General features: G+C 31.5%; 1 protein-coding gene across 2 annotated transcripts; it reads left to right on the forward strand.

Annotated features, from left to right (window-relative positions):
• Positions 1-7,901: 7,901 nt before the first annotated feature.
• Positions 7,902-16,044, forward strand: LOC128177176 (uncharacterized). Of its 2 annotated transcripts, XM_052843805.1 has the most exons (12): positions 7,902-7,938; positions 9,270-9,353; positions 9,766-9,819; positions 9,943-9,969; positions 10,126-10,170; positions 10,472-10,519; positions 10,983-11,051; positions 11,154-11,207; positions 12,277-12,360; positions 12,473-12,617; positions 14,160-14,306; positions 14,478-16,033. In XM_052843805.1, the coding sequence occupies exons 1-12, from the start codon at positions 7,936-7,938 to the stop codon at positions 14,732-14,734; spliced, it is 1,017 nt and encodes a 338-aa protein (XP_052699765.1). In that variant the 5' UTR covers positions 7,902-7,935; the 3' UTR covers positions 14,735-16,033. The 2 variants fall into 2 exon arrangements, with proteins under 2 accessions (XP_052699765.1, XP_052699847.1); XM_052843887.1 differs by lacking the exon at positions 14,160-14,306 and having other exon boundaries at positions 14,478-16,044.
• The last annotated feature ends 10,916 nt before the right edge of the window (positions 16,045-26,960 follow it).

A 26,960-nucleotide genomic window follows, 5' to 3' on the forward strand; every position in this document is an offset into this window, starting at 1 on the left:
AAATGTCTACCTTACATTTTCTAATATTTTGATATAAAATGATTAAGCAATGTTATCTTAAAAACAAAAAAATGTTATACTAGCTTACCAATCACATCTCAAATATTTCACATCTTACATAGTTAACTAATAAAACAAAAGACATAAACCGTATTTTTTTTTCATTGTTATTTAAGAGAATATGTAAAGATATAATTTTTGGAATTCAAAAGCTTTTTTGGACTAAATATTTTATGTTCAGTGCACATTTGAGACCAATTAATATAAAGACGTACATTTTATGAACTTTTTATAGGTGTACATGTTTATGTTTGTTATAAGCTTACATGAGATAAAAGTAAACAATTCTACTTACGTTGTCAATGCGTTTGCACAGTTATCATTTGGAATACTTCTGAAAAACTGCAAGCCCGATATCAGCGAATCAAAATAATCCAAATAAACATTTAAATGTATTTATTCTTCGAAAATACGTTAGATAAAAGTACTTGCACTTAAGCAGAGTCGTTTAAACCTCTTAATTTATATATGGAAATATTTTTTTTTTATTTTTGGGCTATTTTACTTATCTCGCCTATTATTTAACCATTGTTTTAACTTTGATTGTTTAATGACTCTCTCTTTAAAGTTCATATAGATGGTAAAGATTTATAAAACACAACAACAGAACATATAGTACACCAATTGGCTTATTTATTTTACAAATTTACTAATAGTTTAACAACCGACCTGCAACCCACTTGGTGAGCAGGTATATGGGTGTACAGTAAACGAAATCAAGTGTTCAAACAATGTCAATCAATCATGATAATTAATGCAAACAAATGTTCAAGCAATATCATATCAACAATAATGAATGCAATCATTCGTTAACGTCAATTATTGAAAATAGTCAATGTAATCAAACGCATAAACAATAATGTATCATATATGTATATGACTAAGACGGGTTAATGGTTAGGTTAGGCGGACCCTGGGAACAGATGACCACCTAATCCCAAGCTTTGAGCAGGCTCTGGGAACAGTTGCCCACGTCAAAGACGTGACAAATCCTGCTATGGTGCAAATTTCGCTTACAGATAGTTCATTCCCATTCAATTTACCAACACTGAGTCCAATCCACTGTTGAAGCACAAGCTGAAGATGAAATAAGCCATGGCGAGTTCTTGAATCTTTGATGTGCCATACCTAGTTTATTTTAAAAGTACTTATAGTAAACTGAAAATACAGTAGTAAACAACAGTAGTATCTATAACCAACATACAATCATATCATTAATACAAATTACAAGTTAACATTTGAATTATTGCAAATACTAACCACAAATATATGATTGTAAGACAATTGTTAAAAAGAAATTTTTGACTTAAGAATACCATTGCAACAATTATGCAAATGAATTTCAAAAAGGAAACTGTTCCAAAAAATATATAAAATAAAATTTAATGTTATTAAATCAAAAACAAAACGTATGCATCTGCAATGTCTTAGAGTGAGAACCAGAGCAAGACAAACATGTGTGGGCATAAAATCATGACTGGCGAGCGCAAAGGCTCTTATAATTGTAATCATAGCACCTCGATTGTGAAGTAAGTTTGTTAAATGTTGGGGCCATGTAAATAAGCCATAATTCAGGCCTTCCGAAGTCTAAATTGTTTGTCGTAATACATCCAACCTTGGCTGTTGGGATTGCGTGATGCACCTGTTCAAATAGTATTAATGTATTTTAACAAATGTGGGGCTTGATCGATGTGTCAGGAAATATGAATGCTAGCCAACACCAGCAAAGCATCAGTCCACTTCTCTATGGATTTGAATTTATGTGTTTTAGGTGTGTTTGGTACAATAGACAATTGACCATCCTTAATTGAAAATTTGTGTCGCTCGGCCTCTGAAGCTGGTGCTTGACTGCAACAATGTTGACAAATCTACAAATTCTCCTTTCATATTCTTATCTTTAACTGTCTTAGGTACATGAGTATCAAGTGATGCACCCACACTAATTAATGGCTGTGGAAAAGATGGAATTGCTGTTGTACCTGACATATTTGTTTGTTCGGCTGGGGACACTGGGGGATGTTGAGGACCATGTGATTACTATACACTTCGCAGGATATTAGTAGTTGCGTTCAGCAAACCCGTCGGAGTTGCAATCATGGTTTCGAGGGATCTCCGTGCATGCGTCCTTTTACTTACAGATGGAGGCCTGGCGGGGGTGCTACGGAATTTTATCTTTGGCATTGTACTACAATGTTGTATAACATACTAGCCTGGCTTGTAACATACATTTACCTTTATTGTATAATAGTGAACCTTGTTTGATAAATTGTACTTTTATAAGTGAATCTTATTCAAAGGTTTATTTATTATAATAACATATTCTTGATATATAATAGTAAAAGTAGGTATTATTATGCTCCGTCCCATGATTTAGCCTCCATCGTATTGCAAATTATCTTGGTAATCAAAAAAAAAAATTAAATACCTTTGAACAAAACTACCACTATTCCCAGAATGAAAAGAAAAGGGAGAAAGGAAAATTATTATCCGGGTAAACAAATTGTTGAGGATTAATAAGATTTCTTCTTCAAAATTCTACAGTTGATGCTTGTATTTTAACCAATTGGAATAAAAAGGATGCTGAACCGGATAATATTTGATTTAACAAACCCAATTAAAAATAACCGAACCGGATTAAAAACAAATTTAATCGTGTTTGCGTTTGAATTTAGTACAATTTGATTTTTGAACGTCAATTGATCGTTTAATCTTCAATAAATAACAGGAATTATGTAACTGTTTACTATGACCTTAACTATGCACAAATGAACTTGTATAAAGATCATAACACATTCTCAGGTCATAAATAATCTTTATGATAAGTAAGAACTTATGATGTTTCTTTCTAAGAAAGGAATTGAGCGGACACATGTTATGCGCTTTTTCTTCCAGTGATCTTGTACATGCATTTGCACAAATGACCTTTGGTCAAAATCATGACACATCCAAACTTTTTCGGAAGTAGATCATAATATTTCTCCATAATAAAGAAGTGAACCGGACATGGCTGTACAGACAAAATGCCAAGACGATTCTTAAACTTTCTTTGCAGGGGTTTTATAACGTAATTTATATGTTGTAATTATGGTACAAAATTAATGAAAAAAAAATACAGTCCTGATCCATTCAGTATAGGAAAACAACGTAAATCAGACGAAACTTCAAATGTACGTTTGATACAAATTTCGACGGACTGCGTATGAACTGTTTGATATCTGCTATTGTGTCAAAATTCAAATTATTTTTATTTAATAGTATATTTATGTAATTTTTTCCATTATTATAACAAAACCAAGTCAAAGATAAAATGTTTGCATGATATAATTTAGCTTGAACTCCTATTATTCTTTAACAATATCGATATTTCTTTAAAGTTCCGTCGACAACAAAATTTGATTGTGTCGACGAAATTCAATTCTCAAATGTGTCACCAACATATAAACGTTTGAATGTTTTGATGTACCTAAACAATCACCGTTTGAAAAATGGTACAGTATCTGGTTGAATAAAACAAGTTTTTGTTTACTTCGTATTCTTTGTAATTCTCTGAAGAAATTTTTTAAGCTTGGGATTTCCCGTTTGAATTTACCCGGAAGGTTTAAATATGCATTATTTTCAATGCATGATTTTAAGAGCCAGTCTTCGGCCTGTTTGTGCAATGACTTTGAAACTGGTCATCATTTTATGTTACGTAACTATTCAATTTTATTTTATTTTTATGTCTCTTACATTATTTGATATCATGAATTATTATATAATTTTAAAAGAATATAAAAAAACCTCTTGCCTTGTAAAATCAAATTCCAACAAAATATTTAAAAATCGGTTCGACTAAGTTTGTCTTGGTTCAAACATATATTTTACTTATGATCAATTTGCAGTGTGCGTTTTGTTTTAAATTTTACACTTTTTACTTATAAGTCAAATGTTTATATTAAACATAATATACGAGAGCTGACCAAAATCTGCGAGGACTATCGCGTTTTTAGATGGATGTAATATATACATAATACAAACCAAAATGTTTTTCATAAAATTTTAAATCGAACTAGAGTGGTTTTAATGTTTTTAATAGAATTGAACTCAAATATTAATATATTAAAGGGTCGCGGAAATACACAAGGATCAGTATAAGAATTGATCAATTTTGGTGATTCAGCTTTTAGATATACATATTTAAAATATTTTTTTTCAAAATGGCAAAACATCATAATATTCAATTTTAACGTAGCAACAGTGTAGTATTGTGTAAGTTATTTTCCTTCGTCATTTAAAGCTGCTTTTGAGCAAGCAGAAGTCTTTTAAAAGATTCGACGACAAGAGCCTGTCTTTAAACACCAGAAAAAGCGACGTCGGCTGACACACGGAACAGTGCACCACCATAAAAGTCTGTGTCTACTGTAGTTAAACATCGATAGAAGTGAAACAAATAATGCAGGAAACAGGAAACATCAAAGTCATATCGAGATGACTTGTCCACAAGTGGTACAGGAGATTTTTTAAGGAGTGTGCGATTGTACCCTCAATGACACACCATACTCTGGGAAACAAAGGACTACGACGGTATAAAAACACCGTTAAAATTCAACGTTAACTGGACCATACGACCTGTATAGACAATGTACAGATAATTCCGGTGTAAGAATTTACATTGCTCTGGTTTTATTATAGTATAATTATATTAAAATATTTTAATACTTTTCTTAAAATTGCGTCGTTATTCAGAATGAAAAAGCTTGTGTCCACAGACTTTTTAGACAACCCTGGTACAGATCGTATTTCATTAATATGTCTCGCTGCTCATTTATTAGATTAATTTAACATATTTAAGTGTATAATGGCAGGTTTGTTAAGAACAATGAGGAGGGACGTCATCATTTAAACTAGAACAAAAACTATAGGCGCGAAAGAATGAGGTTAATCTGACATACACACGAGAGCACTACAGGCTGTATGAATTTGGCAATTAAAAGTGAGATTTTAAGTGCATTAGCGTTATCTTTATTTACACGAAATATTTGCTGTTATTTAATTTATTGGTATAATGACTATAATCGAAAACAGAAGTACTACTCTTGATATGTTTTGATTTTGTGAATCCATGACAATTATAAAAAAATCTGAAATACTTGTTGGTATTTACATGGAAAATAGTTTTAGTAACAAAATGTTTCTGAATGTATTCGAAAAACAAGATGTAGGCTAGTTCATACAAAATACATTTCAGAAAACTAACCTACAACCCTATATTCCAATGAAAAGACAGATTTTTTTTCTTTTGTTTTTTATAAACATGGTAACCGCATTAGCCACGTTAGTATTTTTAATCAAAATATTTTCAATTTTGAAAACACTTTTTCATTTTATTTGGTAATTTAAAATACTCTCGAGAAGCATCATATGTACAACTTCATTTACATGTACCCCTTCCCCTACTTCCTATTTTTTAATAATAAAAACCTACCCTTCCACATTTTGTTAAAGGCATCCATTTAAACTTGACATTAACCATTGATTTTTATCTTCAACAGATGACAATGTTCACATAGTTTATTTAACCAATTGACGTTAAGCTTTTATAAAGAATATATGTTGCATAAAGAGGTACTAAAATGACACAAGTAAGACAGACACTCATATTTAAATTGTGCTTCTTTGGCCGACTGATGTCTCCCCTATCATTCTGGAGGGGATAAAATATCAAAACCTAAGCATTACTATTTAAACCTTCTTGAACAATTATTATGCTATAATTGAAAATTATTTGTGTATCAAAAAATAAGTTGTAATGAAAAGATTGGTTTTGTCAAAAGGATCAAATCTATTTATATTCGCAAAAATCTTATTTTGATTGTTTTGCAGCACACTTACAGTGGAAATAAATTGGTTGCATTTTTTCGTCGTCAGGATTTGGTATTAGAAATGAGGGTGTTGGTCTTCTGAACAAAGACTTTTTAAATAAATGCTCTGAACAGTTTACTACCAGCATGGCCCAATACTTCAATTGCTGATATGTTTTGGTTTAAGATTTGTTGCTCAACTTCACAGGCGGCTCTTTAGAAAGTACCTTTAAAGACGCATTTTACAAAATACTGTTTACATAAAGTTGAGTCAAATATGAATGTATACAAACAAAAGACAACAAGGAACTAAGTATGCCAATGAAAAAAATCGAATGTAAAAAACCGTTATTGAAATAATGGTCAACAGAACAATTTTGAACAAAATATGCTGTGGATTGGACGTGCACGTCATAATATATACAAGGAAGTAAAACTGTACACAGAAGACCTTGCAATCATTGATTGATTGCATAATCTCAATATATAAACTGTGTCAATGTTAAGTAAATTTAATTTGTGGTCTTGGTCGATCTTTTTTTCGAGAGAGGGGGTATCAACTAACATTCTATTAAAGCTCTAAAATCAATTCATACCACGCTTACCCCCAAAACCCATTTTACCTAAGACATCCAATTTTGTTTTTGTCTTTTACATTACTATGTTTCAAATCAATTGCATAGATGAAAAAATTCTAATTGTTGTATTAGATTTCTTTCTCTTGTTAATCACGTTTTAGCAAATTGTTAAAATATCAGCTACCTATACAAAAGTCTCAAGAAAAGTAAGACGCAGAAAGAGAAAAAAAAACCGAATTACTGAGTTCAATCTTTAATTGGTTTTTTATGTCAATTTGAATTAAAGTGCATCATGAATCTATCAAAGTTTATGTTGACATCGAGATAAATGGGAACTTACTGCATATGAAAATCAAATTGATATGCATATAGACTGGTTTAGTTTATTGTATTAGATAAAGGAAGACTTGTTAGCAACTTGAGTTAAAGTTCAGATCAACGGTGTGGGTCAAAGGGGTTTTGTTTATTTTTGTGTTCACAAATGTCTACAAAGAGGGGCCTAAATAGACGTTGTAAAAGTTGACCTGGATATGAGGAATATTATAAATAATTATTATTTGAATGTTTGAAATAACATCCGTAGTGATAAATAATAACTTAGCATTGTTGATCTCGGAGGTTTTTGGTAGACAGAGAATATTTTTTTCTTTATTATTAATGATTGTTAGGTACGTAACAGGAATTGCTTCCAATGAACATTGAAATAGAACAATTTTGCAGTAAGCATTGAAAGACAACCCCTTAACGAATGCAGAGCTGAAATCACGATTGGCTGTCAAGTATGAATATTAATCAATTTGTTCTATCAAGATACAGAGTAAGGTAAAAAAAAAAAAAAAAAAAAGAAGGACTCGATCTGGAAAAACTTTGTAGTTAACAGATGTGTGTGCTATTGCTTACATGTATTTGTCAAAGAACTTTTAAAAGTTATGAACAATCAGTTTTTCCGATGTTACTGGGTTCAAACTGAGAAAAAAAAACCATTTAAGAAACCCCTAAAATACAGTAATTTAAAGTTATTTAAAGTAATTTGCTGTTTTAGTTGGTCAATGAAGAAATATTTGATGTACAAGTAAACACAGGGTATTGGTCTCGTAAATCAAAATGTCAGACGAATTCTCAAATTGAGCAATTACATCTGAGTTGCTTTGTCTCAAATTGATAGAGATATAACTGTTTACATTTTGAACTGAATTATGTCAACAGACAGACAAAAAGACGGTCGGAGGGACAAACAGACAGACAGATGGACGGACAGAGAGACAGACATATTTAATAAGATTGATACACCCTGAGTTTTTATAATCCTTAAATGAATTATGTCAAATTTATAAGATTAACCTTGAAACACAACAAATGTAGTTATGGTCCAAAAAATAAAAAGCTAAAAATATCTTTCCAGATGTATTTAAATGTCTAGTCGAAAGAATTGACACACTTTAAGGGTACCCTGCAACATGGTAAGACTTTAGTATTTTCTAAACATTGAGTTAATCACAGTTATGTTGCACCCCGGTTAAGTGTTTATTAACTTTTTTAAACTAAAACTTTTGAAATTTACTTCACTAAAGAATTGAATGCTAAAATTAATAAAAGAAAAATCGAACAAACTGTATGTAAATTTGTAATGAATAAATTGGTATGAAATTAAATGTTCGAATAACATAGAAAAAACAAAGTATTGTATTACTTCAATAAATTTTTATGAGGGATTTTTCTCGATTATTTGATCTTCAATTGTTAGAGTTGGTAAGATAGCTAGCAAGAAAGTCAAACAAAGGGTAGGAGTATGTATACAAACTTCCTTTCATAATATCAAATGCTTCATTAAAGGAATCCTTTGTTTGACTTTTATTGGGTGATCATTACAGTCTGACGGATATCTAAATCCAATAAAAACCCCTAATACTTTACTATATACTTACGTATCGACTTTATTTGTCACCCCATATAAAATCTAAAATGGTATTACTTATATATATCAGTATATATCAATATATACAATATATCAAATTGTTAATGGTATTTATTACATTACTCTTATCATAAAAAAAACACACATTGTGCCCGAACACTGTACGTCATTAGACACATGGGGTTTTTAAAGTTTAAACAACACGACTACAACGTGTTTGATAAATGTTTTACTGATAAATTCTAATTTGAAATATAAATACAAAATTTGACTTGTATTTTTATTACAATAAAACCACCAAATAATGTACATTTAGAAACTTTTGCCTTACGCCCGTTAATCTGTGTTATAGAACCGCCGTTCGTGAAGGATGAACCTGAATGTTTATTTCAATATGTTGAATATTCTATCTGCAAAGTTTCAAACAAAGTATATCGCTCTGATCTATTGCTTTTCAATGTCATCACCAACATCACACTCGCACAAAAACAAAAAATAACACCCCTGCTCGGACCTACAAGGCAGGCTGACTCAATAGGTGAATTATTCCAGTTAAGTTAATTCAATCGATTCTTTTGTTTTACATACATTGTCTTTGGACTATTTTAAAGCATTGTCGAAAAGTTGGATTTTGGTTCGTTATTTTTAATTCTTATAATGCAAAGTTACAATGTTAGAAAGAACTTTAGAAGTCATTTCATGTTTAACCAAAGATTCAATTAAACAGATGCATAATACTATATTGTTTAAGGGAATTATACACATTTTGTAAATGGTGCAGACTAGCCAGCGTACTCACAAATTCAATTAGAAATAAGCCTTACGTGCAACATTGTCCTTAAGATATTTAAAATGGTGTTTCCTTCATATCGACAGAATGCACAAGTAACGATCTCCGGTATTTCTCAGAATTCTAATGAATGTGACAACCCTGGGAATTCTGACCGGATGCAGAAATCGGTACATTTTAGCATTAACATTTTTAAAAATATACTTTGGTAGTTCAGAATATTTATCAGTTTAACGGCTTTTTCATTATAGACTTTTTATCGTAAACTTTGTATTGAAACTACTTTGTTCGTGCATTATTAAGAAAAAAATATTTACTTCAAACAAAAATAAATATGATATTTTTCTCATTGGAGTCATTATGCACTTCGGAAAAAAGGTATATTTCGGTCAATTACATAGACAGATATCAATTTATTTAAAGACAAAATGTTTTCGATGTTAATATTTTGTTTTTAAACCATTCTATAAACAATTCGTGCAAGTAAAATTTGTACTTACATTTAAATGTAATTTTAAAAAAAAAGTAAAACTTTAAACTAAAGATTTACAAATGTTTCACAATATTTCGACATAATTATAGCTTAAAGAATCTGATGGACAGCCAGACTGTTTTGTCACTCACGGAAAGCGATTGGTAAGATTCCATTTTAATGAAAATATATTAAAATTTAAACTTAAACAAAAAATCTATTTGAAAAGTAACTCCTCTTTTAATATCTGGGCTTCAATCGTGTATTATCGCCATTTTACATTGTAGCACAACAGTACCTTTCGTCCACAACCAGTGAGTATATTCAGGCTATTTCTTTGAAGTGAATTAAATATTATAAATAAAGTTGAAACTACTTGCATGATTTTTATTGTTTAGAAATAGAAAACTTTTGATATCATTAAACTATTTTATCAAATTGCAAACTGAGTGTGTATTTTCTGTTTGTAGGTAACATCTTTAATATCTTTATCTCAAATACAAAAAAATATTTTGGTAAGTAGTCTGAATTTATACAGGGTGCAAGTACGTATATCATAACAGTTTTGTTGTTGTGTTTTTAGTATCAAACTTAATGATATATTAGGACAAATATTTGACATAATATCATGATTTATTTATAAATTTACAGTCTTTAAACACAATAACAGCTTAATTATAAAAAAAAATAGGTATGTTGAGTATGATTTCAAGGTGATCAACGTTTTATACGCTATATAGGTTGTCATAGGTGTTTTAATAATAAATAAAATAAATGAAATATAAACAAATGTTATGTTTTTTTCTAATGTTGCAGTCACATTCTGATAGAAAAAGAAGGCGGTTACAGTATGATAATGCATGGGTAGGTTTTCTATTTAATATTCATACTTTTAACCTATATACATAATTCTTAAGGTTAAGTATGTTATTTGAATTAACTGATTTTTTCGTTTTCAATTCACTTTTTATAGAGTTCGCTATAAATACACTTTATCCTGTAGAACTATTGCGATGCTCAGTGGCCTTAATCCCGATGAAATTTAAACTTTTTGATGTACATGATCGTGAAAGAAATATTTCCTTAGATTATATTCGATATAGATTGACTTGATGCAATAAAATAAAATTAGAAAAGATGTATGGTAATACTAAACGGGAAAGAAATTATAGCATGTCAAATATTTTTAATTTTTGTCGAACGGATAATGAAATTTGAAAATGCAATATGTTCTGGAAACCATTATAAAAGGTAGATCAGTGTGACTTTATTTTATATTCTTACATTGATAATATCGTTATAAACACTTATATTTTCATTTTTGCAGAATATTTTAGAAAAGGGAGATGCTAGACTATCCAATCATAACAAACCTTCCGTAACAACAAAGCAATTGGTAAATTATATATATTACAGTAACAATAGCTATTAGTACTTATAATTGATGATGTATCTTGCAGTTAATTTGTTGATAACTTTGAAAATTTGTTCCTTGTAGAATACTTCATACGTTTTTGTAGGGAGCGTGCAAGAAACATCACGAGAGGTTAAGGTGAGATCCTTTTCATTCATGATATGCTTAATGATGTGTAATGATTTTTTACTCGGCATATTAGAAATATAGACACGAATCATCATTTTTGAAGGGGGGGGGGGGGGGGGGGAGAAGCCAACACAGACTAGCCTGAAGTTCTGACAAGCTAAATTTTCTAAAAACAAAACCCAATCTTCGAAATCCTTATCCATAGGGAGGGTGTGTGAAGCGTGCAAAATTATAACCGAATGCACAAATATTTCAAAGACATTTTTTCTTCTGCTAATATTCTTATTTGTTCGATAGAGAGAAAAGGGGGGTACATATAACTTTTATTATAGTGGTTTATAAGTATCGATATATTTCTTGGCGTATTTTAAAATACTCGTAGCATCGTCTTTTAAAGTATGGGGAGGGGGGACGGGACAGGCCTTACCAAAATTCTGACAAGCCCAAATATTCTTATAAGTACTAAAGTTGGAGGTCTTTCAAAATTTTATTCTCTGTACATTGGTGTAAAAATGTATGTTTTTAAAAATGTGCTTCCTTCCGATGCAACGTGCCTTTAATAGGGGGCGAGTTTCGTAATCTTATTTGATTTTGAACCATTTAGTTTAAATTAATTGAGACAAAATTTCTCCAAAAAACTTTGAATTTACATGTAAGTTTTTCAATTTTTTTCTGGAGTGTTTTTATCAGACATATATTTTTCAGTGATACAAGTATGTCTACATTGGAAAATTAATTTACATACTGTTTATTACTATTAATTAACATTCTAAAGCAAATACTTTGAACCTTATTTAATTTTTCCTTAATTATAACTTCAGTTTTCGTTTAAAATTTGTTAAATTTTCTTAAGTAATATTTAAGTTTCATTTGATATGTGACTAAAACTCTCTTTTGTAACTTCAAACTTTTTTAAAAGACGTAATAAATAAATGGGACCTTTTCTAGTTGGTAACAGAATTATTAAAATATAAATTAAAAGGCACAACCACAAAACTATACACTACGGTCGTAGACAAAATGCATAAAAAATGTCGACAACTTTCACTTTTGAAATGATTGTTTGTATGGATTACAGGCACCCCCTACACATTCATCGGGTCTAACAGATGACTCTAGCCGATATTCTGGAGACACAGAGGATTACAAGTCCAGATCAAAAGTAATTTTTTTCTTGTTTATAGAAAAGTTTTAAAAAAATTTTTGTAATGTCAGCGGTTAACATGAAAGGATAAATACAATTTAAACCCTTCTTCTTTCCTTTTTTAAAATAGGTTTGTTCTATGAAGAAGATATGCAAGTACGTTCTCTGGATACTCATAATTCTCAGTATAACGGCTGTCGTAGCGATATCCGCTATCAATTACCAAAATAGCCAGGCTAAAAAGCTTACCAATAGTATGGAAGCACAGATTGATGGTAAAACATATTTACTTTAATCATCCTACATTGCATGACTTCCTACCTTTAACATATATGAAACATGTAAATAAGAGTCCTGTTGACAGTTTTAGTTATTGATAAAAAAATTGTGCATAAAACTAAAATGCATTTTTTACTAATATATTTAACATCGATGAATGACCATTAAAATCTTTTTCGCAAAAATGGATTAAATGTAACACAAAACAAGGCAATGTTAAGAAATTTTTGTATTCACCAACAAGATAATCTAAATGGAATACTTTTTGTCGTATTTTTAATTGTTGTTCTTATCAAAGCTGAATACGGCTCGAATAAGGCACCAACACACGGATATAAAATCTCTTCAACTTCTCCATATCGAATTCACACTATAAACGTATGGTTGGTGCCTTATGTTCACACATATTTTAATTTTTATGCGCAATTTTGTTTGTTTACAATAAGTTGAATTGTATATTTTATGTTTCTTTTCTCCTGGCTTAAAAATGCTAAAGATTAAAAATTTGAATCACTAATGTGTAACATGACCATGTAAACAGTACTTTTACAAGGCTGAGACTTGTACAGTGAAAGACTTCAAATTGTTAATAAGACAGCGGTTTATATCAGGAGTTTGTAGTGATAACGGGGGGGGGGGGGGGGGGGAGAAACAACGCGGGGAATTCCTTTAACGACTGGTGTTCAGCTTTAAGAAATGAAGGAACACTAACCTAATTTTTTCATGCATAAGTTAATATTCATAAATATATAACTCAAAATTTTAAAATCTAAGAGCAACCCCTCCATTGTATTTGGAAACCCCTCAAATTTGAATTGCGCCATTGTGCCCATTTTAGTTTATAACCAAATTTAAGAGGCATGGTCATGATTTTGGTAAAAAATTATTTTTTCGGTGTTAATACTTCCAATGCGTCAGTAAGGCATTTCTATTACTCAACCAAAATCTGCACGTCAGTTGTCGTGTTAAACATTGGATATAGAGCACACAAATCTTTACTATGTAAACAATACTCATGCCATGTTTTTGTTTATATTAGTTCAATATACAAAGTTCTTTTTCAAGTTAATTTTTCTATCTGCTGATTAATTTTAAACATCAATAAACATTTTCTAGCATTTGTCACATTTAAGGTCTAAGCCTGGAAAATTCAAAATGTAAACAAAAACACAACTTAGGCTTTGTTTACATAACAAAGAATATTTGAGCTCTGTATCTTACGTATTACTTGACAACTGACTTTCAAATTTGAGTTAACTATTAAAAACACCTTACTGAAGCATTGGGCACATTAAAACCGAAAAAATAAATTTTGATCAAACTCGTGACCATTCCTCTTTAAACGATCGTATCATAATTTTGAATATAAACGCCTTAAAAATTAATTTATTATCGTCGTTTAAATGTAACGGTGAATAAAAACTGACTTATTGATTTTGTATAATCTAAAAATAATGGTTAAATAAGAATTTAAGAATATAGGTTTACTCAGATTCCAATGTTTACATTTGATATAGATAATTTAATTTTCTCTGCAGATAACAATGAAATTAACAAGACACTCGGTATTGTATTGGACAAGTTTGATGCAATTAAAAAGTCGATCGAGTCTATGAAGTCACTTGTGGAAGAGACCAACAATAACGTTAAATCGAGAAATGATTTGACAAACCAGAGGTCTCCAGGTACAAGAATGTTCCTATTAGAGAGAGAGAGAGAGAGAGAGAGAGAGAGAGAGAGAGCGAGAGCGAGAGCGAGAGAGAGAGAGAGAGAGAAAGGGTGTGTGTGTGACTTATTGTTTTATTCTTAGCCTTAATTGTACTCCGTTGTAATAATGAATATATGAACTTCTTTAGTTTATTCAAGTGGTGGATCCGTATCGGATTCATCGGATTCAGGAGGACAATGCAAGCACACTACAAATGATGGATGTGTGAAAGATTGTCGCCTAATGTGTAATGGGGACTACCAGTCCTGTGAAACATGTGAGGGTTACGTCTCTTGTAATTCTGAATATCTAACAAAACGAAAATGTTCAAATACCGATATAATTCTTTTTTGGGATGACAAACTCAAAGCATGTGAACATAGAAGTAGTACATGTATTGTTTAGTGACAAAACACGCAATGTTTTGAAGATGTTAAGTGGTCAATTATATTTGTGTACTTCAAACAACAGAAATGTTGTTATATCCTCATGTATTGGATAATTTTACACTGTAGATATCATATATAAATTTCATTCATTTTTGTAACTGAATAATTTTCCTCATACCATAACTAATCGATACTTCTAACTTAAAGAAAATTTCTGCTATAATTAAGACGCTTATTTCTTTTTTGTCCAACTGTCTTTCTTCTGCAGCACGTTTATAAATAATGAATTTTTCATGAATAAATTTCTTATAATACGAGATGTTGTTAAAATGCCCAGACAATAATAACGTGTGTACTGTGCATGAGTTGTTTTAACGTTTCTGGTTGTAAAATTGTTTCTCCGAAGCATGCGATATATGTTTAGTTCTTTTCTAATATAAATTGTATATACGCCATTTGATGTAGGATTCGTATGTAACCATCCTTAATTTTGATGCATGACTTCTTTAAATCAAATATTTATACGATACTCAAAATTGTTTTATTTTTATGATGGATATCAAAATAACTGCGATCGATAGCATTGTATAGTCGCCCAACAAGTCATTTTTTGATAATTGTCAAATTTAATTTATTTTTAAAATAATGTTAACATTTATATTTTTATTAGATATAAATGATTCAGTCAAACGAAGAAAAATAACTTTGCATTCTGGGTTAAAATAGCTCATTTTAAAATAGAAACTAACAGAAAACGGAATTTTAAAAAAATCTCCCCTCCTGTTAAACAAAAACTCTTTTAGATGTGTTTAATAATTCTTATTTAGCATATTTAAACCAAAGAGTTTGTTGTTTCATTGGGGGGGGGGATATGTCTACAGACCAAAATACATTTCAAAAAACATTTTGCTTCGTAACGTTTCAAAAAATAATTAACAAATATTAATCAAAATGAAAATTTAAGTTTATATCCAACGTATACATGTGATTTTTGGGAGTTGATTTGAATCAACTCTCGAGTCCTATGCAGTTACTCTGGCAAACCGAAAGTGAAACAGTGTTTTGGACCTAAGCATAAATCATCACCGCTGACAAGTCTTAGTTCTTGAATATAATAGAAAAATTCGATGTAATGTATGCTGAAGCATTGTTTTTCAAGGAAACTTATCTATAAACACTTTGTAATTAGTCAGATTTTATATACATGTAATACGAACAATTTAGATATTTTTGTAGTTTCATGTATTCCTACGCCAGAGTTTAATATAGTCTCGTGCAACCAAACGCATGGCTCTCTGCGCAAGTCTCCGACAAACAGAGAGGCTCTTTTGCTTGTCGGAGATTAATGGAGACAGCTGAGCGTCTGGTTGAACGAGACTGGAGTTCAATATCAATAGTGCTTGGATCCATATATTTACATTCTACTGTGTTTTTCCATTAAATTCTGTGATCTTCAAATGCCTCTAAATGCAACAAGTAGTCAAAGGTCAAATTGACGATTTTAATTATGACGTCACAAACGTTGAACGCTGTAACTGCAACGTCACAAGCGAAAATCAAAGTTCACGCTTGTGGCTGTTACTGTGGCTCTTCCATTAATATTAACTTACCCTTAGGATAAGATAGGAATTTTAAGGTATGAATCACAATTGCAGACAAGGCAAGAAGTTAAAAAATGTAAATATAAGCATCAAATCATGATTTTTTGAAGTATACACTCTCATAACTGCAGCGGTGCGTGCATACAAATTTTCATAACGCGCTAACGCGCATTACTCAATTTGTATGCACACACCGCTGCAGTTATGAGAGTGTATACTTCAAAAAATCATGATTCAATGCTATAATATTACACAACATGATTCATATGGAGTTTCTCCAAATTCTTGTCTGAAAAGTCTAATTCAAATTCATATTATAAAAAGTGCGTAATTTAAATACAGACTAGAAACTAATTGCCACGCAAGATAAGTTGATTTTAAAATAAATGATAATCGATAAAATCAACTCCTGTCAGTATCTCAGTACTTTGATTAAGTTTTATGCACACATCGGTCGGTAAATAATTATATTTACATTCTACTGTGTTTTTTCTAATTAAATTCCGTGATGTTTAAATGCCTCTAAATGCAACAAGTAGTCAAAGGTCAAATTGACGAGTTTTATTATGACGTCACAAACGTTGAACGCTGTAAACTGCAACGTCACAAGCGAAAATCAAAGTTCACGCTTGTGGCTGTTACTGTGGCTCTTCCATTAATATTAACTTACCCTTAGGATAAGATAGGAATTTTAAGGTGTGAATCACATTTGCAGACAAAGCAAGAAGTTAAAAAAATGTAAATATAAGCATTAAATCATGATTTTTTGAAGTATACACTCTCATAACTGCAGCGGTGTGTGCATACAAATTTTCATAACGCGCTAACGCGCGTTACTCAATTTGTATGCTCACACCGCTGCAGTTATGAGAGTGTATACATCAAAAAATCATGATTTAATGCTATAATATTTTCCTCACTCATAGAGACCGAATAGCAAAACCCTATGCAAAATGTTTGTTTAAATATCAATGTTTTGACTAAAAAAATTAATTTGATATAAATCAATTAGAGATTGATTATACTTTTAAGTATAATCACGTTGTTTTTTAATTTATGTCAGAAATTCCGAAATACTTGGATCTTAAAAGTAGGCGGGAAACGGGTGTTAGCGTTCGCAGTTCTACGTGATTGTTTGTGTAAAATTAAAAGGAAAATGCTAAATCAGTAAATTAAATGTCGGTAACATTGCTAATGCGATATTTCATTTTATGTTGTCGTCAGTAATTAACAAACACTGTACATGTGTGTTTTGACAACATATATATAAAATGTATATTTCCATAGTCAACTCTTCATTTTAATTTTTTTTCAATAAACAAAACGTAATTATTACTGGAACAGTTTTGTATTGTCATTATCCTTTCTATTTATTCAAAACTTAATATATCCAAAAGAATTGGTTAGTAAAAACCTGTACATGGCAACAGAAGGAAATCTTTAAAAAATATGTTTTTTTCCCAGAAGGTGCATTAGGTACACATTACACACTAATGCCCTCCACAAAATTTTTATACATAAATATAGTTTAAATATAAAGGGTTTTTTCCATTACACACAGCCAATAAAGCGCTAGAACATAAAAGGAACATTATTAGATATTAAAATATTTAAATATTGTTTCGTTAGAAAAGTAAAAGACAAGCAATACGGGATGCATTCTGTGTGGTGTTTCCAAAAGTCACATTATGTTGCTGTTTGAAGTGTGCAGAGTAACTCAGATGCCAAACTATTTGCTGATGATTGCCTGGTGTATCGACAGATCAGAAACCAGAGAGATGCAGCCGCACTACAGGAAGTTCTCGCTGGAAGGATGGGAACACAGGTGGCAGATGAGTTTCCACCCGGAAAGGTGCACGTTATCCAGATCTCGAACAAGAGACAGCCACTGCAAACATCCTATACTCTGCATGGACACCAGTTGCAAGTTGTTGAGAGTGAAAAGTACCTTGGCGTAATTATCTCCCCGGATCTTCAGTGGACGAACCACATCCATACCACCATAGGCAAAGCTACAAGAAAACTAAGCTTTCTGAGAGGTAACTTGGGCCAATGCACACCATCAGCGAAAGACAACAGCATACTGTACATTGATCAGCCCAGCGATCGAGTATGCTTCTTCCGTGTGGGACTCCCAACAAGCCACTTTTACCAAAGAAGTTGAGCAGGTACAACGAAGAGCTGCCAGGTTCGTATACAACAACTATATAGTGACACCTCCCCCCGTTGAGTAACCAGATTCCTGCACCAATTTGAATAGGATTCCCCAAGCATGGGAGAACTATTATATCAAATAAACAACATTTGCAAATGCATGTGCAAATAATTCATTTAAAAATATGACTTCAATCCGCTTCTCAGTCTTCAATTACAATAAAAAACAAAATGTCCTCACTGTGTACATTTGCAAATAGTGTTCCGATGTAGAAGTTAGAACAGTTGCATAGTTTTTATTTTTTGTTTTTACAAATTGCAATCCCATCTTGTCTTTATTTTGTTTTCTAGACATCGTATATAAAGAATCAGTCATGAAATGCAACTTCGGTGAATTAGATTGCGTCAACCATAAAGTGAATACATGTAAAACAATAATGAAGGAAAATTCTGACCATTGATATAAAAAAGAGGTAATATAGCTTGGACATACCCTGATTTGAAGTACAAACTTTATGAAACAAGGAAGTTGGTAAAACCAATCCTTATTGTCATATAATCTATTTCTCAGAGGTTCAACAAACGAAAATTGACAACGTTTTGCAGATTTCCGACATGAGAGACGTTTCTTGGTTCAAACTAGAAACTTTTGACTTTGAATGTCATGAATGAGAAAAAGAAAAAAATCAAACAGAGAAGTAAAACGTTCACACAAAGTCGCCCGCTTGTTCCATTGCAATTGGCTGAAGGTGCAAAAATTCTTACATCAGGCGAGCATGTTCCAATCTTTCAAAATAGAGATTGGTTCAGAGTTATTGCTCTTTGCATATGTATGATTCGTACACATTTCATCAATACTTTCACATGTGTACACTTTAGAGGTTAAGACGTAAAAGAAAAATTGTGTGTTAGCATTTGCGTTCATTATAATGTAAATCAATCATTCTTTATTTTCTCTATTCTATTTCTTATTTATATATAGAGATATGACACCGTGCAACTTAAACATGATTATATGCAATTTACATAAAATAAAGAAACAAAACAAAAACCGGAAATAGAGAATGTCAAGTGTAAAATATTTCTCACACATGTATTGTATTTTGTTCATAGTCCATGATACATTTGTACAAACATTTTTAAGGATAAAAATCTTTAAAGAATTTACAAAAAAAGATATATATATATAGAATCTTACATAATTAACTTTTTGAAAGATCAATTTTAGTTGTCTGCAGGTCTGTAATATAAAAATACTTTTAATTATTTTAGTATATGTTGTTTTCGTATTGAATCACTGTAAACCTCATTTTATACTATACTATTAAAGAAAGGCAACGGTATCTTATCAAATTCAATTTAGGGAAACACTCAAAATAAACACGGATGATGTGAGCGATAGTGACCAATCTAGACAGTATTGGGACACACTTGCTGTGGTTGTACATCATTATTGTCCTCACCATTGTAAATGCCGCTTAGAGTCATGTACACAAACATCGCTTGTTGCTTATGTAAATAAAGAACCTCTATTGAGCCTAACCTGGGCATTTGTCATTACTGTTTAATTCAAATGACTTTTTAAGATGTTATTATGAATGACACCTTAAATATAAAAGATGAAACTGATCCATTCAAAGAGAGACCAAGAACTTGAAAGTCTTTTCAAAATAACTAAAACACGATCAAAATTTGTAATCAAAGGCAAAGTTATTGATTGTAACAATATACATATATATGATTAAATCATGTTATGACTACCTCCTTTGGGGACTCAATTAGTGATTGTAGGGACAAAAGTCCCTTAAATTATGACATTTAATTAAATTTGTCTAAAGAGAAGACATATCTTCTTAAATACTGTGGAAAAGATTTTTTTGTAATGTTTGTTTGAATCGATACTGCCAATCAAAACGCCAACAACTGTACCTATTCAGGACACACATAACCGGCCCCTAAAAGTCAATCTCTTGTATCTAGAAAAAGAACGACAGTGTTAGATATGTGTAAAAAATATTCACTATTTTTTAATCCTTTCATATGATATCCAAAAATTGGAACTGATTCCTTAAATATGGGGTCAAGAAGTTCGTAAAATCTTTCAAAAAATAACTTTAAAACGATCAAGATTCTGTTATGAATTACAGTTGTCATATTTTGGATACTTCATTCAAAAAACTGATCAGATTAAAAACAAACTTTTAAAAAATTCTGAAATACAAAACAAATCTATTCATCATCTTTGATATTTGATCTCTCACAGCTTAGTTGGAAAATTCTTATTTTATGTAAGGGACAGATTTTTTTCATTTATATTTATCTACTATATTTTTCAAATTCTTACTCTAATTTCTATTGTTTATTTGTCCCTTCAATGAAATGTTATAAATGAGGACAATGTGTAAAAAAAAAAAACTGCTGGTTTGTATGACGTCACATACATGTATCTTATAAATTTAAATGTAGGTATCTTTTAATATTTTAATTCAAATCTTAAAAAGGAAATACGCTTTGTTTAAACATTCTTAAAATAACGTGATTTATACTTTGTGCTTATAGCACAGTGTATGTAAAATCTAGTTTGATCCGGCATACTTTATCATTCATGTAAGAAGATGAAAATTGTATCTGAAAGTAAATTTAAAGGAACGTTGAGTATACAGTTTAATATAGTGTGTGTGAAATATAAGGTATTTGTTGTTTTAAGTTTGTAATTGTTTTATGGAATAGTGTATTCATGGGAGGTTTTTTTTGTTATTGAAATGAAAACATGTCTGAGGTAAACTCTTCTGCATCACATGCTTTTGCTTGAGCTGTTTATATTCACTCAAGTTACCTATATTTCTTTAAAAGTTCGTCGACAAAAAAAAATGACTGTTTTATTTCATTTGTTAGCAAGCTACAAATCTTTGAATAGGTTGATAGATTCATTCAACCAACGTCAGAAAATTGGGCATCTGGGTAAATCTAAACTATTTTTGTCTATTTAGTATTCTTTGTAGTTCTCAGATTTTGTTGGATTAGGGGATTTTCGTTTGAACTACCCGGAAGTTTTGAACATGCATTATTTTTAAATGCATGATTTTTAGAACCAGTTTAGGTCTGTAAAAGCAATGACTTTAAAGTTGTTTATTATCTAATGCTTCGTAGCTATTCGAAATATTTTTTTTCTTATGACAATTACAATAAAAAGATCATGAATGATTAAATACTTTTAAAAAATTGTAATATATATTAAGTTATATATCAAATTAAATGTTAAAATATATAAACAATAAATAAGACAAAGTTTGTCATGAGGTGTTCAGCCAACGTATATACTAGTTCCTTTACACTAAGAAGTCAAATGTATTCATAAAACACAACATACAAATCAATGCCATCGATTTCATTTGCTGCACGTTTAACAGATTAATTAAACATATTTATTGATCATTGAAAACGAAGTTGGTGGTACCAAAGAAATCACAAAATCAATAGGAAACTAAAGTTCAGTGAAAACATGTAAACAAATGTTCAGTATGCATCTTTTTTCTTTACAAATTAATTTCAGGAAACACATACATATTATGTTCCATATTTGATATGCAGTTTGTTAATTTTTACTTTTTGACACAAAAAAAATTTCAATAAATATTGTCATTCAATAATGACGAATCATAAAAGAGTACATGAGATATATAAAATGGATATATTTACGCACAGGAGTACTATGTATCATCGACTGTTCTTATTTGCAACTTACTTTTTCTGCATTGATTGGTAAATAAGAAGTGTTCATACGGCAATGTTTGTAAGGAGTGTGTATATATAAAAGCCTAAAATGTCTATAATAGAATTTAAAAAGCATCGTTATCTTTAAAAAAAAAAATTATTTGTTAAGAAAAGTTGAATAACAATATAGTATATAACAGTTGACAGTGTTTACAAGCGCTTAGCATTAAGCTTGATGGAACTACAATTAACGCGTTGTAAACTATGTGTAGTGCAGTTTATTCAACAGATTATTTAACAGATAATTAACACCAACATGTGTTGGCGCAACTTCTCTTTTATCTTGAAAAAGGTTTATCGAACTGACCCTATCACTACATACATAACATTTGGGTGCATTTAACACATTATTAAAATTAGATAGTTCATAACAAACTTCAGAACACAGGTGAACACATACATGCAATGTAGTCATCACAGGACAGACCTTACTAAGACTTATTTTGGTTTATTGTGCCCCTTAATACAAGATGATCTGCATTTCATTGTTTTCACATTTCAAAGTTCTTGAATCTGCTTGGTAGGCGTCTGGTACGTTGGAGACGGGTAGATATAGGTAACTGGCTTGTAGAGCATGGAAAGTTTCCTAGTGGACCCAAAAAAGCTTTTGAAAGCCCAGGGTCTACGCTGATGCATTTATTTGAGTAATTGTGAGGGAGAGGGGACATGGTCTCTAATGAGGTTGGTAGTATATTATCGGGATAAGATGGAAGTTCTTTTGGTGGGCTGTTCTGGTGATGTGACACTTCAATGAGCTCTTCCTTTTCCGACTCGGTGTCACTGGTATACGGTAAGTTGAGCATAGTAGGGGGAACAAATTAGCATTCTGATCTTTTCACTTTGTATTAAGACTGTCGTAGCTGATTACCGACAAATTTTCTTATTTGGCACCACTCTCCATCAGCTAATACAAAGAGATATCGGTTCCTAGCTTTTGACTTATTTATATCGCAATCTAGGTACACCATGTCTCCGACCTACACTGAAGGGTAAGATAAGTATTTTAGGTGAAGGGCTTTAGATCCTCACTGCTGGTGTAATTGGCTTTGCGAGTCTGGTGTGTCTGTAGTAGGAGCTCCCGGTCTGATATAGGCAATTGTCGATTTGTAAACTGGTCCCTTTGAGTAAGCATCTCCCTTGCAAACAAACCCCTTTATTAAATCGAACTGTTACGGTTGCAACACCAAGCGATAACAGCAGAGAGAATACCGCTCTTGCGATGGGATCAATTCTCGGTATATGTTCCCGTCTTCTTGGACTGCACGTTCTGTGACTGGGTTTTTTGCCATTCTTGAGGCGTCCGAGCTCAATTGAGATCCGATGAAACTTTAAAATTAGATCATTGGCCAATGCTTGAAATCCAGGGGATGGATCAGTACGAACAACAGCAAAGGGGCCATCCCTGGGTCTTAGCTCTATACAGAATTGGATGATTGCGAGACGGAGTGTCTCGGCTTTCTCGTCCTCAATAATTAGGGCAGTAGTGTAAGAGGAACAGCATTCCCGCATAATAAATATGAGCTGTGTTTCTCGCTTCATAACGTCAGCAGCAAATGTGCTGCCAATGATCTCAGGTGGATCAGAATTTTATCTGTTGAGTAGCAAAGTGTAAGACTTTCTTGAGTGCTGAGCATTGAGAACAAGCCGCTGTAATACTATCAATGGCTTTGTCCATATCCAAAGCAAAGACGAATCCTTTCATCACAATTCTCATCTGGTGCACTGGGATGAAAGAGTTGTAAATGAATTGATGTAAGAATTCTGTGAAGTACTGATCTTGATGATAATGATGAGCTCTTTTGCTGACACAAATGGTTCATTTTGCTGACAACAAGCACTAATTATAAATAGGTTAATTCTAACATATGCTTTGGCGTAGTATGATATTTTCTTTACAAATATGATTCGCATAGCATCGATGAACATGCCTGGTTCTATACGAAAGTACTTACTCTGACATAAAAAAAAGTAACAAATAGGAAAATTCACTATTAAACACGCTAGTCTTGAATTAAAAAAAAAGTGAGAAGCTGTCAATGTGACAGCAAACCGGGTTTTCTTTTATGTGAACTGTATCCATAATCCATGTCAACCCATATCCAGTGAAATGGAGTACCCTATATGCAATATTTTGCCAAAAACTAAAAAATCAGAAGTCAAACTCCTAGCAATATGCACACCTCCGATATATGTACAATTAATCTGCATAAGAACAACTTCCTATCTTGAAAACTGTAGGAGGAGTTATCCGTGCAATAAGGGTACCCTATATGCAATATTTTGCCAAAAAATGGCCAAGTTCAAAAGCTGGTATTTTTTCATAAATTATCGGAAATCAAAATCCTAGCAATATGCACACCTCTGATATATGTACAATTTATCTGCAAAAGAACAACAAATTCCTATCTTGAAAACTGTAGGAGGAGTTATCCGTACAATTAGGGTACTCTATATGCAATATTTTGCCAAAAAATGGCTAAGTTCAAAAGCTGGTATTTTTTTCATTAATTATAGGAAATCAAAATCTTAGCAAGTTGCACATTTCTGATATATGTACAATTGATCTGCAAAAGAACAACTTCCTATCTTGAAAACTGTAGGAGGAGTTATCCGTACAATGAGGGTACCCTTTTGGCAGCCGCCCGCCCGCCATTTTCACCATTTTAATAACCGGATTTTTCCGATGGAAAACCCGGTTTATAAAACTGTGTCATACAAATTGTCTTTTTTGGTTTGCTATAAGGTTCAAAATGGCGTTTATATCAAATATATAGCTTTTGTTAAATGTTAATGAATGATAAAGAGGGAAGCAAATTGACATTTAATTCTAGAACCAAAACTCAAGGCACAAAAGAAAGTTGATCTGACATACAATCTGTCTGAATGTTGTCTATTTTAATCAAGAACGTGCATTAGCATGATCATTTTTATACATTCTTTACACAAAATCTTTGCTGGAAATTCAATTGGTGACTTTATAATTAAAATCGAAAAGGACTTCGACTCTTGATATGTTTTTGTTGTTCTTTTGTGAATCCGTGACAAGTTGAAAAGCTGTAATCCTTCTTTATATCATATACCTGGTGGTGTATCAGCCCTGATAGACATGTTTTGGACTAGGTGAGACAGCAACCAATAGCTAGGGCTGTATCGCCCTTGGGGCTGATATTTCTTTGTCTCAGCCCGTCGTCAAGGGGGTGTATTGCCCTCAAATTTATGTTTGAAATATATCTGCTTTGATTTCAACTAGTTTGTGAAATAACGATAGAATAACAAATAAATTAATAATATGTATTTCGTACACATGTAAATTGATTTCAGCAACAAAATGATTCTAAATATTTCCAATAAAGAATATGTAGGCCAATGCAAAGCGAAAGTCTAACAATTAACATACAACCCATTGTTCCTATAAGATGACATCTCTATTTTGAATTTCATTGATTTTTTTTATAGTTTCCTATTCGTCGAAAGATATTCACATTTGGGTATATGACAAAATGCATCGCAAGCTGTAACTGCATTACCCACATTGTGTATTTTTTTTTACAAACACAACAATTTTGATTTTGAAAAGACTTCTTAATTTTTCTTTTCTTACTCTTGAAATAATTAACGTGTACCTATGTACAATCCCCTCTCCCCCAAGTATTTTAACGATAAATCCTACTTTTTACACATTATTTTCGAGCAGTTCATTGACAAAACTTGACATTGATCAACAAACATTTTTCAAATAAATTATCAATTCAACGTAATAAATTAAACATTTCACGTAAATATATGTTGCAAAACTTTTCCAAAAGTAAGACTCTTGAAAATACACAAGTAAGACAAAGACTCATGCTGAAATTATGCTTAGTTTGTCAATTTGGTAATGTATGTATTATTCTTAAGGGGATAAAACACTATAGCCTCCTTGCTTATGGTAACACATTTCTGATCAATGATCATGCTATATAAGAGACATGTTGTATCATAAAAAAGTTGTAATGAAAAGATTGATTTTATCAAAATAATCGAATCTAGTTACATTAATAGGATTCTGTATAATATTTTGCTCTTTTGAGGCCAGTACACTATCATACTGGGAAAACAAAGCCGCAACTATATGTATTTATTTGTCAGAATTCGGTATTAGAAATGAGCTTCTCGGTCTTCCGACAGAAACTTTTTTAACCAAATACCCCATACAATGTAATACAATGCTGACACAAATAAGGATTAATCGCTGTTTCTTTTTGGTTTAAAATTTGTTTTCAACTTCATATATGACTCTTTAGCAAGTACCTTTCTCAACGCGATATATTAAATATTGTCTGTATAATTTTGATTGCATGTGTACTCAAATAAAATGAGCAAGAGACTAAGAACGTCAATAAGAAAGCGATTGTAACTTAAACCTTATTCATATAATGGTCGACAAAACAATTATGAACAAAATATGCTGTGGATACGTCTTGCACATGGTACTACAACCAAGGAAGTAGAACTTTACAAAAGAGAACCCGCAATCAATAATTGAATGCAGAATTTAAATATATATAAATGGTGTCAATGCCACGTGCATTTAACATGTTGTCTTGGTAGATCTTGTATTCGGCAAAAGATATATCAACAAACATTCAACAAATCTATAGAGAGAAGTCCTTGTAATCAATCCTTTTTTACCAACAAAAACCCTTTAAAGTAGGACACCCCTATCGGTTTGTT

Source organism: Crassostrea angulata, chromosome 1, assembly GCF_025612915.1.
Source record: "Crassostrea angulata isolate pt1a10 chromosome 1, ASM2561291v2, whole genome shotgun sequence".
NCBI lineage: Eukaryota > Metazoa > Mollusca > Bivalvia > Ostreida > Ostreidae > Magallana > Magallana angulata.